Here is an 18,793-nt window from a genome sequence, read left to right as displayed (position 1 = left end):
ACGAAGAGGAAACGATAAGGAAAAGAATCGCAGGGCACTCGTTGGACTCGCGCTAGGCATGCCGAAATCTGCCACAGGACAGCTTCACACAGTTAAGAGAAACTCGTGCGCACGAGTGTGACAGTTCTCGGTATACCGGCGACGACGACGTTAATAAAAATGATTCGAAAGGCGTACTGAATGACCGATTTAATGAAAAAAAAGCATAATTAGCCTTCATCTTTGACTGAAAAATGGATGTTTTGTGAACGATGAAGAAAAACGAATACGATACGTACCAGCTCTATGAAAACCTCGCATAAAATGAATATATTTACACACGGAGCACCCCGATATCCGCTAGAGAAGAAGAAAAAATGATGGCAATGTCGAGAATATTACCAAGGAACACGTGACGTTTGTCGAAAATATGGATCATTGAACCAGAGTTTATCGGCACAAAAATGACGCGATCCCCGGCAAGAATTTCTGAGGATATTACCCTGGACATCAGGCTATTATCACCAGTATTATGCGACCTAGGCGTAACGTTTGCTATGTTCCATGATTAGCGACGAAATCTCGGATAATCACATCGTGAAAGAGCAGTTGGAGAAATTAAACAAATGGCATAGGGTTAAAAGCGCAGAGAAAGGAACTTGCCGAGGGCAAATTCCGATAATAACCACCGCATTTTTCTGCTTACAAACAAGAAAGGGTCGTGGGATCTTCACAGAGCAGTTAGAGCCAATAATCCGGAGAATGATTCAGCAAAACACCGCCGCCTGTACGTGGGCATAGCAAACGTCATAAATACGCACAAAACAATTTTCTAACTGTCAACGACTATTCGATCAGATCGAGCCGGACAACGTGGTGGTGGTCGTGTTCGCAATCTCATCCATCTCTTGTGTTGTTTGCGTCTCGGCTGTCGTAGTGGTGTTCGTACTAGCCTCAGCCATATCTGGTGAATCTTCTTTCGCTTCAACAGTCTGCACAGTCTCGTCGATCAACTCCTGAATCAACGCTGCGCTTGTCGGCGAATTCTCCAGAATTCGTGTCGCCTCCTCATATGTTGGCGGTAATTGATCGTCTGCTAAGTTGTCGACAGAAGTATAGCTAGGTGGCGGTGTGACAAGACGTCGCCCACGACTAAAAATTGGATTTTGATGAAGAAAACAAAGTTTGGCCATGAAGTACATGTATATAAATGTGAATTGATACATATATAATAAATTTTATTTTATCAAAAATAAATATATATCATATCTGAACTTTGTATTTGAATATTGGATACGGTTTAACATATATTTTATACGTAGTGTACATGGATATGCTTTCCATCACTAATTCCTTGAAATTTTCTCGGACAGATGCTCAATAAATTGCAACTTAATTAAGGAAAAAAGGGAACTTTAAGCATGGTTTTATAGACGCTCATTTACCTTCAATATATCTGAAATACGTACAATAGCACAGGTAGATTTCGTGGTTAAATTCCAATCTGGGAATCTGTTGTAGATACCGACGGTAAAGTTTCAAAAGAAGGCAAGAAATTATGAGCAATAGGTAATAGCACAGTGGCCAGTTAAACAGTGCCTAGAAAAATAATTTCACGTAATTTTCCGGTTAATTTTAACTGATTAAGATTGCCTCCAAATAAACTCCATTGCTGGAGAAATTTTTAAAAGCGAACATCTTTCCGTAAAATCACATTGGCAAATGATTACATGAAATTACAACTCCAATTATTAGACTGGTAGTAGAACTAAATAAATCATAGAAAAGTAGCTTCGTGAGAAGGTCTTTAACCAAAAGAATGATTATAAGGGGAAATGATGGGGATTTGTTCACGAGCACCAACTAAAAACAATCTAAGTGCTTAACTTAAACGCGAATATTTGCACGATAGCGGTAACTATAAATTTCAGTCCTGACTGAAGGGGCATAGTCGACACATTCCTTCAGAAATTATGTGCAACTAAATTTTACGACCCTAAAACGGCGAAGTTAGTGGTCTTCTTGGCTGCAAATCGATCTAATCCGCGAGTAGTACTTCATAAATTTTAAAACCCAACAAGGAGAAATATTAGGGTGTTCGAAAAGAATCTGCCGAAAATTTCGCAGTAGTGCAGATTTTTTGAGATGTTCTGGAAGTTGCCGTTTCGAATATATTATATAAGGACACTACCACTTGTATACAAATAACATATCTGGCTCTCTCTTCCTTGCCTATTCTGATCTGACCACTCCGCTGCTGAAGCCCTTCGAAACTTGAGTCAAGTGTTCGGCACTGAAACCCAACATGCTGCAATATCGTTCGGCAAACTGAAGAATCTGGCGGAGCAGCATCCATATGAAGATGTGCGGTACTCTGCTGCCTGTCTTGGCTGTTCGCTGTCCATCGTGAGCAATAGACTGCGATCTCTCGGAATCGTGAAAAAGCTCGGTCAGTGGCTCCCACATGCATTGAACGGCGGCAACCGCCGAAGACGCCTGGAGATCTGCACTCAGCTGCTCTCCAGAAGCCGCTGATGGCTGGACACCATTGTCACTGGAGATGAAAATCGGTCCTCTACGTCAACCACACCCACAAACGTGCGTGGTGCGCTGGCGATAAAATGCCGGATCCTTATGTGAAAGGTGAAATCCATGAGAAGAAGGTCATGCTGAGCGTCTGGTGGGGAGTTCATGGAATCTTCTGTTTCGAATTGCTGCCGGACAACACAACAGTTACTGCCGAGGTCTACTGCTCAACTGCAAAGACTGGCCGACATGATCCGCAAGGAGCACACGAAGCTCGACAACGTTCGCATGCTGCACGATAACGCGCGCCCTCAAATCGCGAAGAAGACTTCCCGGAAAGTTCTGGAGCTTGTATGGGAAGTTCTACAGCATCCACCGTACAGCCCGTACCTGGACCCGAGCGACCACTACCTCTTCCGATCGCTTCAGCATCACCTGGAAGAGAAGCGCTACGATGATCGTGACCACCTCGAAAATGACCTTCGGGCTTTCTTCGCACCCAAGTCGCCGGAGTTCTGCGCCAGAGGAATCCGTGATCTTGTGAGACGTTGACAGAAGGTTGTTGATGTTGATGGAGAATATTTCGTCGAATAATAAAGTGCTGTTTAAAGTTGTGTTGTTTTGAAATTTCGGCAGATACTTTCCGAACACCCTAGTACCTCGAGAAATACGTTTTTTGCATGCGACGAGAAATTTAGAGATTGTGTAGAAGAACAGATCTCTACGAGTTCCGTAAACTAATAATTTGAGAGCTGAAAATATTAAAACCTTGAGTTTTGTTTGAAAAACTCCATCGTTTGTTTGGAGTGAGATTGGATCTTACTTAGAGCTACGGTTATTTCCGTGGACAACGGCCGCTCTACCGGGAGCTACCAGAAGTGCTCGATCCCTAGGCATCCACGATCCCCCGCACATTAAATCGTGTCGACACCTGAAAGACATTATTTTAGCATTAAGATAACTGTAAAAGGTGACGCTTAAATGAGAGTGGAAACTTCTAGGAGGAACGAAAGATGATGAAAGGAATAAATATAAACAAAGCAAAAATAAATGTTCTAATAAAGAAACAAATAAAGCTCTCTCACCTAGCAGCTCTTGTCTGAGCAGGCTGAAAAACTCGATACCACGTATCTTCGGATGGGGGAAGTGGTCCAGCGCGACGTCTCCTGGAAAGAAAGTGTAAACTTCTAGGACTGACCCGAGGACTTCTAGGAAGAAGAGACAGATGGAACGAACCTTGCAGTGACGCACAACAATCCTATGGTGATCATACAAAACGATAAACCACTGAGCGTTAATCGAGAATTCACTGCACCTCGCCGTTTTGAAGGAATTTCGCACTCCCTGCCGGAAGTGGGGTCACACGTTGCACAGGACATACCCATGTAGCCTACAACAGTCAGATAGCTGGAAAGTGGAAGAATCCTATGAAGAAATATACGTTTTGATAAAGCAAAGACTCGACGGGATGTTCGTTGGTGGTCTTTTTCTGGGAATTTTAATGAGGAAATCGCTTATGAAATGGTGCCCTTTCAAAGCATGCTGCGTAAATGCAGTTACTCAAAGTAATACGGTAAACTCGAGTAGCGGATGGAAGGAAGCGCACCTTGATATCACTGTTATCTCGCTAGATTTTTATATACGATGCATAGTCAACGTACTTTTTGCTGCGCATGCATTTCTTGATAAAACATTTTTAGAGGTGGTTTAGTTGAGAACGATGTCATTGTATCGGAGGAAACTTTCCAGGAAATTTCCTACGGTTTTTGGTTGTAATTTTTTGGAAACCTTTACTATAGACGACATCGTTCCCAACTTCTAGTAGCTGTGCATGTTGAATATCCAAGATCCCTAGTAGAATTTCAGGCAGTTTTAAACTGAATTCGAATTCGTTGTGGATCAGTTACTCACCTTCTCGGCATCTACATCGTCCGTCAATCACTTGACCTTCAACGCATACCAAATCACATGCTTTTCCGAAAAGACGTCCAGAACATTGGCATTCACCTAAATTCGTCGATTTCCCAACAATATATATATATATATATATATATAATATCTGCACACGAAAGAAAAAAACTACTGTCCACAAGTGATTACAATTGAAAACTACTGAAACAGCCGTTCGGACTATATTTTGAACAAGCAAGTGACATTTCAAAAGTTTTTCCTTCTGAAAATCCTCTAGGATCCAAACCTCACTCCTGATTTTAAAATGATTGATTTCTCTGAATAATTTCCTTTGGGATTTCTTTTGGAAAAGATATTCTTATCAGCAGTGAGTGGATTTTGGAAATTTCAGCAAAAAGAAACAGGAATACTAAAAATGACATGGAGGCACAAATGACTCACCAGTTGTTTGATTCACCCATCCATGACAACGAGACTCGCAGTGATCGCCAACGTAGTCACCTTCGCATATGCAACGACCTTCTTTTTCAGAATAACGTCCAAATTTGGAGCATACCTGAAAACTATTAGTAACTATTCATATATACATTGATTTTAAAAAAGATAAAGTCACTGGCGTATCAATCCACTTGGGATGCGCCAACGCATTTTACTGGAATTCGTAATCGATGAGGTTTTGGAACGCGTGTTGGCCTATACAATGACTTGCGGAAGCCAGCTGGTGATCAAGTCAGCGTTTTTATCCTCCCAGACAAGTCTCGTACCAATTTATCGACCCTGGAGGGATGAAAGGCTTGGTTTGCATTAGGGCGGTTTCGAACCCTCGACCGTGTGGCTACAACGGACCTCGAACCGACTGCGCCACACCCGCCATAGCTTTTTTGTATCATTTTTCTGCCCATTTTTGTGGGCAGAAAAATGATATGAAAAATGAAAATAATGTGCTCTTGTACAAAGTAATACAAAGAAATAATCCAGAAAACAGAAAGAAGCACTCGAAAGGGGAAGAAATACTATAAAACAGATGAATTCAACTGTCTCATTTAGTATCAAAAAATGTCTATGAAAGTAGGAACAAACAGATACAAAGTAGAGAAAGCAAAATTCTTGACTGCAGAAATATTTCATTAAAGGAATACGCATTGCCGAGGAAAACACCTAGAAAATGGTCCAGAGTTGGAAGTAAGTATAAATACGCATTAGCAGTGTACAACAGTAGTAAATGCTGTTAGCGTAGTATAAGTGAATAGCGTACAGTATAGAATGTAGTATAGAATGTAAGTATAAAAGGGAAGTCAAAGTCACTGGCGTCTCAGTCCACTTGAGATGCGCCAACGTGTTTTACTGGAATTCGTAATCGTTGAGGTTTTGGAACGCATATTGGCGAAAACAATGACTTGCGGGGCCAGCCGATAATCAAGTCAGTGTGTTTATCCAAAAAAGGAATGCAAGTATAATAGTAAGTACATTCGTAAGTGAATGGAAAACCTCAGTGCACTGTTTGCTTAAATACGTACATACTAATCGTTGCCTGATTTACTTTTCAAAGTTGTGTATAATGAAATTGACGATATCGGGATCTTTCCACGAAAAATAGGGAAAAAAGGTACTGAACAGTCCTAAAATGGTTCGCAGCCCAGCTGGCATAGCTCAAGCAAGCACTTGCACAATCGTGGATGTGTTGTCCTCCTTCTAGAAACCGTAATAAGTTGCATCGTTGGGAAGGCAGAATCACATAGAGCTGCTTCACAAGCACTTTTCCAGATTACCAATGGAGCCGATCATTTTCACTTTCGCCGACTGGAGCCCTAACTGCTCCTATCATCGACAGAAGCGCCGTGACAGCGTGGTAAGTACCACGAACGCCGTCGTGTGCCCCATCATCATTGATGAAGGAGTGGTGAAACAGGAAAGAATACTTAACTTACGAATTCATTTCCAGCAAAAAAGACAAAATCAAAACAGGATTCTTGAAAGTTGATTTTTCAGAGACAGAAAGAGCAATTTTGCCCTTTTTGCCAATGGACGATGGATCGATGAGATCGCTCGTCTCTCACAAAAAGTTCTATACAGTACAAAGTTTTGATCACTGACCAGTAAATCGAAAGAGCAATCATTGAGATCAGAAAGCTCTCACCGGTTTTTCACAGTGTGTTCCTGTATAGAGATGTAGACAAATGCAAACACCATCTGTTTCGTTCAAGAAGCCACCATTAAGACACGAAGACGACAACAATTCCGCTGAAAATTGCGCTATAAAAACCTCTCTTAAACATGAAGATTTTTCAAAATCCATTCTAATTTTTCTGAGACTTTTTTGAAGGCAATCCGCCTTAGTTAGGATCAAGTAGTTTTTTTGCGATTCTTCTCGGTAATAGAAGAGAAAACTTGGTAAAATTTAGACTGGTTTATTTGGAACATCGACTGCAGCGTTTTTTTAACATTCAAAGAACGATCTAATAGCGCGACACTTAATGTGGGTTATTATTAGAAATGTAATTAATCAATCCTTAAGCGCATTACCAGAACTAGTCGTAGTGCAGAAAAAAAAGAGACGAATTCGTCAGGAAACAAAAAGTGTAGAGAAAGTACTACATCGTCCAATTCTCCCAGTAATTACCTTTAAAAAAAAGACAATTTTTCGGATCATCGTCATTCTGCTAGAAAGGCAGTCAGCAAAACTTCACAAAACGAAGAAAGTGCACGACTTTTTCTTTCGGCAAGCAAACCAAAAGCAAAGACACAAGAAGTGTTAAAAAAAATTGGAGAGCGCTCCGAGCAAAATTATATATTTAATCATATAACTGTATAAATACTATATGTCACAGGCTATATTATATTCATTTATCTATTTCCATATACTCATGCAACACCGCTACTAACTTCTGTCCCAAAATCCGTCGCCGACGGATTAATCTCTCGCAACCCGTCGGGAATCTTGTGAGTGAGGAAAATTAAATTTTGCAAATGCCATTCGAAGGGAAATGGACAGGTGATTTCAAATACGCTTCAAGAATTTAGTTTTACAAGGCATGAAAAAAATGTGTGGCATGAAAACAGGCAAAGATTCCCCAACCTTCGTTACTTTCAGACCTCCGCAACCTTGCCATTGGCATGTCCCGTACGGGTGCGCATCAGGAGGTACCCAGAGCGGCTGTCAAAATATATCCTTGGGGCCGATGATGGCGCTGCGCTGCGGTCAGTAACGACAATAGACCTGCGTATGCAAGATGCTCCGCCCATCTACTTTCTACAGCTGAGCCAAGGCAGACTGACTAAAGGTCCAAGAACTCCGGAATGCGATGATGACCGTTGCAATCCGCGTAGATGGTGGACATGAGCATGGAGTGATGTGTAAAACTCAGGAGATAGCATACTTCTTTTGCTTATTTTTCTAACAGTAGGTATTATTCTCGCACCCTTCTAAACATGGTTTGTTTCAGTTTATTTGTTTTTTATTTGTTTTAGTTTGTGTTAGATTATTTTGTTGGTGTTCAAATGATTGTTGATGCCATCAGTCGTCCTGGCGAAAACTGTCTTGCCCAATATCCCTGCAGACATATCCTGCGGATGAGACCCTGCATAATCGTCAGTCAGCGATTGCTTCCCGCCATATCGATTTCTTAAACACGGAAAAATATGAAGTGGTACGTACACAAGTGTATATGCAGAGATCGCCAACTAACAAGGGTACAAAATGAAGCCAAATTTTTAGTCGGACAGAAAGATATAAATCGTAACTATTAGAATATATGTTATAAATATAGCTGGTATGTAGTTTTCTCCGTAACAAAGTAACGGTATTTACTCGCCCAATTCATACAGAGCAAGCTTTGAAATATGTCAATCAGTTCGATCTCAAAATGCAGCCTATACTCACCCTTACGAACTTTATTTGCCTCACCGAACTATGAAAGCAGTAGCGTGAGTATCTCACGTCACGTAGCTCTATATAGCGGGTGTGACTTTAAACAAGATCAGCGGAGGTCACAGCTAACATCGCATTTCGTTGTCTCCCTAATAAATAAGTCGGTTTTACGTTTGCATTCTGTTATTCCATCATTTTTCTGTCATTCTTGAAAGTAAACGTATTTTCCGTCATTTTATCGGGCAATCTTCATTTACAAACGGGTTTCTCATTGTGGAGCTCATGTTTTACCATTTCATTTCCTTATAAGCTCGTTTTGTCAGGGTATCCAGGTAGAGATATCTTGCAGGCCTTCTGTGTAAGGGGGGATAGTAAGGATGGACAGTGCGCCTGGACAGAGGCGACCGCTGCTGCAGGCACACCCTTCGGCTGCACCCAATTTGCTTGGGTACCTCCTCCCCTCCACGGATCTCCCTCAATAGAGGGATCACAGCCGGTTAGTCGCGAGGTTACGTGGCGCGTCCCCGGGTGGCGGATAGGAGGCTAGTCGCGGACCAAAAACGACCTTGTGCCTGCCCAGAGACGCAGGGATTTGGATTCAGGGGATGGACTCCCTGTTTCTGCTGAGCCAGGACTGACTCATGACATCCTTGCATCCCGCACGTCGGTACGGCCAAAAGCCTGTAATCAAGTGCACGGGGAGGTGCAAGGGAGGCGGTTTGGAGTCGCCTCCAACAAATAAGCTCCACATGTCCACTCCGGGAGAACGGAAGTTCTCCCAAAAACTAATGGGACTAGAGGCTTGCAACCTGCCCATTGGTTTTAAAATTTTTAAGCAAAACACAGTAACAGAAAAGAGTCTCCTGACTCCGGAGGAAAGCCTGGTACGGCAGCGCCAGGTAGGACGGGGTTGCAGGAGTCATGTAGACTACCGAAACGGAAAAAGACTAGGATGGCGATCTGTACTTATAACGCACGTACGCTTGCATCGGAAGCGGCCATCGAAGATCTAATGATGTAAGCCAAGAAGATCAAGTACGACGTCATCGGACTGACCGAGACGAGACGACGTCACCCTCTCAACGCCGTATATGAAACTGGAGAAGAATTGTTCTTAGGAACATGCGACAGTAGAGAAGTTGGTGGAGTTGGCGTCCTCGTCAACACGAGTATGGCAAAGAACATCTACTCTTTCGAACAACTTACGACCCGAATCGGACGTCTGTGGATGAGAAGATGTGGTTCAACACCAACTTTGACTATCTTCATCGCTTACGCTCCAACATCAAGCTACGATGAAGAAGAAGTCGAAGCTTTCTATATGGACCTGGAGAAGTTCTACCGAGAAGATCATGGCTTCTACAAGGTCATAATTGGCGACTTCAACGCCAGAGTTAGCCCAAGAAGAACGCCGGAAGAACTTCACATCGGGACCCACGGCCTATGATGGAATGACCAGGGGAAGAGTTCATCATGACGACTAAGACCATCCATGGGAACTCGCAATTCCAGAAGCCCTCCTCTCTACGCTGGACGTGAGAGTCACCCGGTGGAGGGTACCGTAATGAAATAGACCATATCATCGTCAATAAAAGGTTCTGCCTGACGGACGTCGCTGTTGTACCAAAGTTCGATATGGGATCGGACCATCGCCTCCTCCGAGGAAGATTTTCTTTCACAAGGAGAGCAGAGAACGCCGCCACGTTCAGAGGGAGAAATCCCAGAACTGTCATCAACTGGGATCTCTTCGCTACGCCAGCCGGCTTTTGGGAAGATTCCGCAATGGACAACATCGACGAGGAATATGAACGGCTCGTTGAACACCTTCACGACTGCGCGAAGAAGACTGAGGGTTCTAAAACCACCAAGAGACGCCTGCCTCTTGAAACTCTTGAGCTGATACGCCAGCGTGGAGCAGCACGAGCCGCAGGGAACCAAGAACTCACGTCCGTGCTCGCAAGGCTTTGCAGAGAGGCGATAAAGGAAGACCTTAAAGAGAGAAGAGCAGAAGTACTGGCTGAAGCTGCGGAGGCGGGGAAAAACATCCGCTATGCCTGTCGAGACTTCGCCAGACGCAAGACAAGGATGACTGCTCTCCGGAACCCGAAGGGAACAACCATTGCATCGAGAAGGGGGATGGAGAAAATCATCTACGACTTCTACTCCGATCTCTTCGACAGCCATGTCCACTTGCCTCTTCACCATCTGAGGAAAGAAGGATATGTCATTCCAGAGATACTCCCGTCCGAAATACGACATGTCGGTAAGGAATCGTACGGCACCCGGTCTCGACAGAATAAGACCAGAACAACTGAAGAACCTTCCATCAGTACTCATAAACACCCTGGCAAGGCTCTTTACACGTTACCTGTCGGAATGCAAGGTTCCTAAACAGTGGAAGACCAGCAAGACCGTGTTGCTGTATAAAAAGAGAGATCCACATGACATCAGCAACTATCGTCCAATCTGCTTACTGTCAGTCATCTACAAGCTCTTTATAAGAGTGATCCTTAATAGGATTGAACAAGTCTTGGATGAAGGACAGCCATGCGAGCAAGCAGGGTTTCGAAAAGGATTCAGCACGATTGACCACATTCATACTGTTTCGAAACTCATCGAGGTATCACGAGAGTACAAGATCCCGCTCTGTCTCACCTTTATCGACTTAAAGAAGGCCTTCGACAGTTGAGACGGAAGCGGCCGTGGGAGCTTTGGATAACCAAGGCGTCCCTACTCAGTACATAAAGGTACTTTGAGAGTTGTACAGTAACTTCACGACCGGAATTTCGCCATTCTACAAGAACATCATCATTGACGTGAAGAGGGGGGTTCGACAAGGTGACGCAATCTCACCCAAAATATTCACAGCCACCCTCGAGAACGCAATGCGAAAGTTGGAATGGGACGACATGGGAGTGAAGGTTGATGGTCGGCAGCTACACCACTTGCGCTTTGCTGATGACACCGTACTGATAACACCTAACATAAGCCCAGGGAACGAATGCTGACCGAATTCGACGAAACATGCGGATGCATCGGTCTTCAGCTGAATCTAGACAAGACGAGATCCATCTGTTCATGCGGAACGGATGGGTCTCGGATGCCCCATTCACGCTCAACGGAACGAACATATCCGAATGCACCAGCTACGTTTATCTGGGTCGGGAACTGAACATGACCCACAAGCTGGGCAGGAGGAGACGAGCGGCTTGGGTAGCGTACAAGAGCATCGAGGATGTAGTGAAGAAGACCAGGAACATCCGGCTCCGTGCTCACCTCTTCAACACCACCGTATTTCCTGCTTTGACCTATGCTTCGGAAACCTGGGCATTTCGCAAGCAGGAAGAAAACGTGAGCGTCATTGAATGCGCAATTGAGAGAGTGATGCTAGGAGTATCCCGTTTCACGCAAGTGAGGGACGGGATTCGAAGTTCTCTCCTATGTCAGCGATTGAAGATTAGAGACGCCGCCGCGTTTGCCAAGGAAAGTAAAATAAGGTGGGCCGGACACGTGATGCGCTTTAATGACAACTGTTGGACCAGAGCCGTGAGCGACTGAGTTCCCCGCGATATTAAGCGCACTACAGGAAGGCCGCCGACCCGACGGTCAGATTTCTTCACGAAGTCTTTCAAAGAAAAGTATGATGCTCTTCGTTTCCCACGCGAAAAGTGGAACCACTGGGCTACTCTGGCACGCAACCGGGACAAATGGAAGAATTACTGGCGCCCGCTCGACCAGTTCGAAGATCAACGGGAGTCAAGGTGATCAAGGTGACCTCCTCCCCTACCGCTACCTCCTCGGTACTTGCTTGGTGCTCTCCTCTCTTTACAAGACGTGGTTTAGGCGCCTACATTGAATTATAGCTGTTCACAGTCTTCGAGTGACAAAACTGGAGCTAATTTCGACTGTTTTCACAGAAACCAGATTTCTGCCGTCTCTACGGTTTTTCCGTATATGAAATAGCTGGTTCTTTTCGCAAAGAGACTTTCAAAGTTTCAAAGTCGAATAATTTCAAAGTCACTTCGATTTACAAACATCAAAATTTGAACACCAACTCTTCCCACTTATATAGTAAGCAATATTGTATAGCTGGGATGGTTATCGCTGCCCAATCACACTTTGTTAGGTATCTCACACCTCCGATAGGCGAGTCCTCTGGCGATTCCGCGCGAGAATGGACGTCACCGTTCATTTGTATTCAAATATAATGGTGTCTCTGTGGGGCGTAATCGCTAGAAGAGTCGCCTAGCGGTAGGGTATTTCAAATCACCAGCTTATTTGCTTTCGAATGGAATCTTCAAAATTTAATTTTACCCACTCTGAAGAGTTCCGACGATTTGCGTCGGATTTTGGGAGAGAAGCCAGTAGCGGTGTCTTATAAATATATCTGACCTTCACCATTAAATAACTATTGTTACTACAGCGTTTACGGTAACAAACGCACGGATAGATAAAGTTTAAAGATTTAAACTGACGTGGAACATCGACTTTCATTTCATTCAACGACTCCGTGATCTCATGATCTCCCAGACGGAACGTTCGAACGTGATGAGCATCATCGATTAATGGTGTGAGCTCCTAAAATTTCATTATCTACAATTAGATATAGAGATATACAATTAACTAACTACAAAGCTACAAACTACACTACTACTACACTACAAAGCATTGACATTCTATCTCGGTTTTTCCCTCCGCAATATTATTTCCATTCCTTTGATGAGTCACCGTATGCTAACTGGATCCGTTTAAACTCGTACTTGATTATCTCACTATAGCAGGTGCAACAAGTTGCTTAACTTGGACTGGGCGGAATTCTCTGCAAAAGCTCCGACAAGAAAAGAACTTTCGCGAATTTGTGCAAACTCCATACCTAACTTCAACCTACTTCCCCCATAATCGATTTTTCGGACTTAAATTTTCCAGAATTTTTTTTTAACCTCAATACCGATGATTCCTAGTTTTCACCTTACAATCTGGTATTCCTCAAAGTTTCGGAAGTATATTTCCTTCTAACACATGCATCATCTACAGACCGGAATTTTTTGAATCTTACTAATGTTTCACTATATTTACCCATGGAAAGAGATCAAGATCAGATTGTAAGATGTAAGAGATCAGGTTACAAGTATATGTGTTATAAAGACCCTTAAAAAATGCAAATGCAATTAGAATTAAAACAATTGATCGCAATTATGTGTAGCTTAGCTTCGAAGCGCTAAGGTTCGAATTAAGGGAAAAAGTGAAGCAGAGAAGAAATAACAAAAACGTTAACAGAAACAGAAAAGTAAGTGAAAAAAGGAGAAGAGGAATAAAATAAGAGGAGAGTTAAGCACTGAGGACTGAGAGATATAATTTCACGAAATTCCAGAATGATACTGTAAAGCAATACGGTAATTGTCAAACACAACATTTGACTTGACACGAAGAACGTCCATGTTATTCACATGTTTCTGTTTTTCTCATTAATTTATAACGCTGTTATAGAGATTGGGCGGCTCTGTGTGATTGAATAGGACATACTGAAACGTTCTTTGCGCGTTAATACAGTGATTGAACATAACTGCAGTCATATGAGTTCATACGTTTTCACCGGAACTTCCGCTTCAGGAGATCCACAGTTATCCAGGGATGTGAATACATAGATGGCTCTGTGTGATTGAATAGGACATAGTGAAACGTTCTTTGCGCGGTGTATCCAGAGGTGTGAATGTTGATCCTCAACATTCACACCGCTGGATAACTGTAAGAAGAGAGCTAAGAATATCACATCTATGACTTGTTTAGATTTCAATTTCTATTATTTTGATTCTACCCAGGACTCTTCAATCAAGTAACAAGATTTGTAAAGTGGCCCCTTTTTGAAATCCAAAGTATTTCTTTCGTACAGTTGGAAACACATTGAAATTTGAATATTCGAATGAATAATTCCGTTAGACATATGGTTCAGTAAACAAACACAAATAAAGCAGTGAAATCATTCACCCCGCTGCGAAGCGGTTATCGAAAAATGGACAGAAGACACGTTTAAATTTGTGTGTAGGACATCTCATTATATGGAAGTAAAAACCTTTGAAGTAACCTTTAAAAAACGCCCTTTCTATTCTTTTACGTCTATATTCGCCACGTTTTTATGATAACTGAGAATGAGAACCGATCGAACTCAGTCTGTCGAAGCAATATTAATACCTTATGGCCTTATGGTATTTGACAGTGGCAGAAAAGTTCCCGAAAATTCTATTTCTTCGCTTAGAAAGGTATGAGAATTGGAGAGAGTAGCCCCGGTCCACTACACAAACGTATACGTACATAGCGCTTTAGCCCTATTACCTGCTTAAAATAGATCCTATTTCCGGAAAACAAAAAACTATCCGACCGTCGAATATCGACACGAAGAAAAAAATACCCAAAGTCCAATCCAACTTCACAAAACAAGAGGCAAATACACGTCGAAAAATTAAATTTAGTTCGGTTTCCAGAAAAAAAGAAGTGGAAATGGCAGGGTACATTGAACCTCTACATCTTTCTACATATCTACATACATATTGTTAGATATTCCACACGTTCTCCAACTGTTAAAAGTAACAAAAATATTAGGCTGGACAGAAAGTCTTGTCACCATTTGTCATTTTTTCTGCTTTATTGTTTTTACTCAGCTTATAAAAGAAATTAATCGATAATATGATCACCATTATTAATTACAACAGTGTCTCACCTAATGGGCAGGTCAGCGATCCCTTTCTTCCAAAACAGGGGAGACTGGGACTCGACTGGATTTGAAGAAGTCGCTGATCGCCCGTTCGACTTCTTCAAACTTGGTGAAGATTTTCCTAGCTAGGAAAGCATTCCATTGAGCACTGAGGGGCCAGAATAAGTGGTAGCCTGAGGGGACAAGGTCGGGAGAAGATGGGGCACCGTGTCCCAGCCTAACTCCTTCACTATTTCATCGTTCTCCTAAGCTACATGGGACCTAGCGTTATCGTGGAGGAGGTGCACCGAAGCTCGTTTCGGCCGCTTTTCTCTAACGGCCGGTGCTAGTTTCTGCAGCTGACTGGCGTATATGGAACCGGTGACGGTATGGCCTTGTGGGAGCAGCTCATAAACCAACATTCCCCTCGAATCCCAAGCGACGAAGGAGACACTCCTTGGGGTGGAGGTCCGATTTGGCTTGCGTCGGCGGGTCTTCTCCTCGAAAGAGCCAAGTGGCGAAATTGTGCAAAAATAGTCCAGTATTATGGCAGAAATTACTATTCTTTGCCCGGCGTTCAAAAAAAAAAATCTTCCAATCAAACTAGAAGGACATAGTTGAATTTTCCGAAGTTTTAGTTCCTATGCTTCTAATGTTTGGATCTTAAAATTAGCAAAATATATCTCTTACAAGGTAGGTTCAGGAACAGCTCTGATCATCAAAAACAACCCCTTGCGGTTAAATATAACATAGTTCATCCGCCGTAGTCGACTAAAACATAACAAACAATTTTTTTACAGCATTAATTTTTTTCCTGCTCACTCTCTGATGAAACTGCAAGTGAAGCGCACGTTCTCTCAAAGTAAATTAGAATGGAACATCCGTGAAAAACAAAGTAAAAGATCAAAGACGGGCTAGAGAGTAACAAAATGATTTCTTAGAGTTCTAAGAATAGTTGAAATGTTATGGATTAGCAGTAATTAACTAAATGTGTACTTAACTTTGAAAAAAAAAGAAACAAGGTTGACGAACGAAAAAAAGAACTCACTCTTTGTGGTGGTGAATTCGGCATAAGACTGAAAATATAGATCAAGGCTATGACGAGGATGAGTAGTAACGGGCCAACCCATAGTCGACTTGATGGTGACGACGACATACCAGAGTAGATCACTCTGAAACCGAAGAGCTGAGTATAGGACCTTCTTTGTGGGGAAGTGCGAACAATTACATGTATAAAATCGTATCTGCAAGGTAGAGAAAAAAAGAGATTTTGGAAAATTGGTCGCTAGTACCAGGCGAGAAATATAAATACAACAATATATACAGTAAGCCGAAAAATCGATTACGGATCGATCGGAGGGGTTTCGAATTGATTTTTCGATTTCTTCACTCACTGACTCACATACACCAACGGTGCGACGAAAAAAGGAAAGTATATTTTGTACGAGTAAAAGCGAAAACAAAAATCTCACACATAATTTCTTGACTATGAAAACCTGCGGACTTCTCGTGGCAGGTGAACGGATCGTTCTTCTCCCACAGAATGTGAAAAGTTCTCTTAAAAGATCCGTCCCTTAATGCAGAACGCTTCGTGTTAGCCAATCTATCGGACCAGGGCTAAGATGACCAACTTAGCCCAAGACAAGAACGGCACATTTGGATCCTAGACGGATTTGTCTGTGATCTCAAGCAAAAGGGTTCACCAACTTTCATGATCCTTAGATAACTGTCCAGCGCAATATAAGCACATAGCGGTCGAGAGTTACCCGTAAGAAGGTGCGGAAGTCAACGGAAGGAGTTTCATGCATAGATAGTCGGGAACGAAGTCAATAGAACGGTACAAATTTCAGGAAAAAGCAAGAAATTAAGTGTTTCTGCGTAGGAAAGTGATAAGTGACAAGATGAAATTCGGCAGCGCATTCGGTCTTCCCTAGGCATACACTTCATGTCCTGGAGTTCCAGCGAATAACAGGAAACCATGCGTGAAACGTGCGTTTGGCGCACTTATTCGTAGAATATGAGCATTTTCCGCTTAATGGCAGTAAATCCGATAAAATCGTGATGATTACCCTTTATTTGTTAGATTGTATGTCAACAAACAGTGGAAATATGATAAACAACCAATCAATCAGAATAATCTGGCGGGCGCTAACTGCACTACGGGAGTAGCACTCACGAGTAGATCACCCTTGTCGTGGAAATCGAACAGCTGTGGTAGGTGCTCGGGGAACAATAAAAAATTGCTCTCGACGACCGCAATTGGAAAAACGATGGTAGGGTTGTACGTTTTCGGAAGTGCCGCACTGATGTTTCTCGACGCTCGAGGATTCGAACGGCGAAAAAAATACATTTACAGAATGAACGTACCGTAAGTGTAAGGAAAGAGAGAATTAATGGTAAGACAAGAATACATTGCGAAATTGCCCTTTGGATCTGTGCATGTATCTTGGAAAAAATGTTATGAGAAGTAGAGACTGTGACGCAGATAAATTTTCGCAAAATGAAATGGTTGTATATCAGGAAACTACGTGAATAAATATAGTAAACAACGTAACAAAATGTAAAATATACATTATGCAATATTGCCTAACATGGTAAACATTAGAAAAGTGCAAATGTAAGTACAAAAGTACAAAACAATATAGATATAAACATAAATGTCAGCACGCAAATTTAGTAAATATCGGGAACTTAATTATCGTAGATCGTATAACAAATGTAATACAATGCGATACGTGAAAACACTAATTTTAAGAATTCAGGAGATTTTAGATGAGAAGATCAACGAACCGAATTTTCCACACAATAACGTAACTGAGCGAATCGCTCCCGTCCCGGTTATCTTATCGTCCCCAGTCAAACATCAACAATTCATTGACGTGAATCCAAAAGCACAACCCATGGTTACATGCAAAGATTCCCAAGTTTTTGAAGTAGCAAATCAACTTGCTGGAAGAGTGGTCCGTTATCCTCTACGAAATCACTGAATGCTGCAGGAAAATGAAGTCGAACGGGAAACGGGGGAAGTGGATGGCAGAGAGAGAGGTAGATAAAGAAGAAGAAAAAAGAAAGAAAGAGACTTCTAATCGAGAAAATTTGATTTTTATCCACAGAATTTCATGTGTGACCAAGCAATTGGGGGCAAATACCTTCAAAAGTAACAATTTGAACAAGAGAGCGTAATAAATAGCATTACATATCGCTACCAAAGCAGAAATTTTGCGATAAATTACCAACCCATTTCAAAATGCTCTGCGAAGAGAAAAGTCCTCTGTGACTAGTTAAAGAACACATAGTCGCATCGTATTGTCAATTGTCGTGGATACGGTGAAAAATATTTGCACAGTGTGGATACGTCAACAGTGTTCTACACGCATCAACGCGCAAAAATATTGCCATTCATATGGGTAAATAGGACTTCGCCCGTGAATTTCCGCAAAAGGCCGTCCCCATCTCTAGGAAAAGTTTAGTGAATGTGAATAAGTAATGAGCGGAAAAATGCATCAAATTAATGTGATATTAGAAGTATCAGACTGCTAATTACGGCTAGTCATAAATACTATTCTTATTGATTATTAAATTGATCACAAACACGCTAATCAAAATTTTTACTTCAAATAATAAGAAAATAGAAACAACGCCGAGACGATCCTTGCACTATCAGAAGAACTAATTGAAAGACTTAGGCTGCTTGTCTTTCCTACGTACTTTTTTTTTAAATTTTACTAAGCATTTCAGGCAGTTTGGGGTGAACCGCATGTACGTACACGGATTTTTTATTTCGAGAAAAATTATAAAACAATGAAAATAACAGCTTAATT

General features: G+C 42.1%; 5 protein-coding genes across 9 annotated transcripts in view; 3 read left to right on the top strand and 2 right to left on the bottom strand.

Moving 5' to 3' along the window:
- Window positions 1–833: 833 nt before the first annotated feature.
- Window positions 834–9,331, bottom strand: RB195_001761 (uncharacterized protein; the record flags this gene model as incomplete). Of its 2 annotated transcripts, none has more annotated exons than XM_064198691.1 (8): window positions 834–1,131; window positions 3,329–3,436; window positions 3,591–3,671; window positions 3,742–3,895; window positions 4,417–4,512; window positions 4,858–4,972; window positions 6,554–6,657; window positions 9,262–9,331. In XM_064198691.1, 8 exons carry the CDS (start codon window positions 9,329–9,331, stop codon window positions 834–836), a joined length of 1,026 nt encoding a protein of 341 aa, XP_064054572.1. The 2 variants fall into 2 exon arrangements, with proteins under 2 accessions (XP_064054572.1, XP_064054573.1); XM_064198692.1 differs by lacking the exon at window positions 9,262–9,331 and adding an exon at window positions 7,493–7,532.
- On the top strand, window positions 9,034–9,731 carry RB195_001760 (uncharacterized protein; the record flags this gene model as incomplete). Of its 2 annotated transcripts, XM_064198690.1 has the most annotated exons (2): window positions 9,034–9,168; window positions 9,312–9,731. In XM_064198690.1, 2 exons carry the CDS (start codon window positions 9,034–9,036, stop codon window positions 9,729–9,731), a joined length of 555 nt encoding a protein of 184 aa, XP_064054570.1. The 2 variants fall into 2 exon arrangements, with proteins under 2 accessions (XP_064054570.1, XP_064054571.1); XM_064198689.1 differs by lacking the exon at window positions 9,034–9,168 and having other exon boundaries at window positions 9,456–9,731.
- A 188-nt stretch (window positions 9,732–9,919) lies between these two features.
- Window positions 9,920–10,973, top strand: RB195_001759 (uncharacterized protein; the record flags this gene model as incomplete). Of its 2 annotated transcripts, XM_064198688.1 has the most annotated exons (2): window positions 9,920–10,468; window positions 10,518–10,973. In XM_064198688.1, 2 exons carry the CDS (start codon window positions 9,920–9,922, stop codon window positions 10,971–10,973), a joined length of 1,005 nt encoding a protein of 334 aa, XP_064054568.1. The 2 variants fall into 2 exon arrangements, with proteins under 2 accessions (XP_064054568.1, XP_064054569.1); XM_064198687.1 differs by having other exon boundaries at window positions 9,920–10,675.
- A 341-nt stretch (window positions 10,974–11,314) lies between these two features.
- On the top strand, window positions 11,315–11,842 carry RB195_001758 (uncharacterized protein; the record flags this gene model as incomplete). Its single annotated transcript, XM_064198686.1, has 1 exon — window positions 11,315–11,842. One exon carries the CDS (start codon window positions 11,315–11,317, stop codon window positions 11,840–11,842), a length of 528 nt encoding a protein of 175 aa, XP_064054567.1.
- RB195_001757 (uncharacterized protein) overlaps window positions 11,327–18,793 on the bottom strand; it is a gene marked incomplete at both ends in the record, with an annotated part of 32,227 nt that continues 24,760 nt past the window's right edge. The window contains 3 exons of one of the 2 annotated variants that reach the window (XM_064198684.1): window positions 11,327–11,607; window positions 12,760–12,862; window positions 16,021–16,128. In XM_064198684.1, the coding sequence (XP_064054566.1) occupies window positions 11,327–11,607; window positions 12,760–12,862; window positions 16,021–16,128 (492 nt within the window). Of the gene's footprint in view, window positions 11,608–11,966; window positions 12,132–12,759; window positions 12,863–16,020; window positions 16,145–18,793 lie in introns of those variants that run through there. The other variant, XM_064198685.1, reaches the window with a different exon arrangement.

The sequence above is a fragment of the Necator americanus genome, chromosome IV, assembly GCF_031761385.1.
Source record: "Necator americanus strain Aroian chromosome IV, whole genome shotgun sequence".
Classification (NCBI taxonomy): Eukaryota; Metazoa; Nematoda; class Chromadorea; order Rhabditida; family Ancylostomatidae; genus Necator; species Necator americanus.
This window is presented reverse-complemented; position numbering and strand designations above follow the sequence as displayed.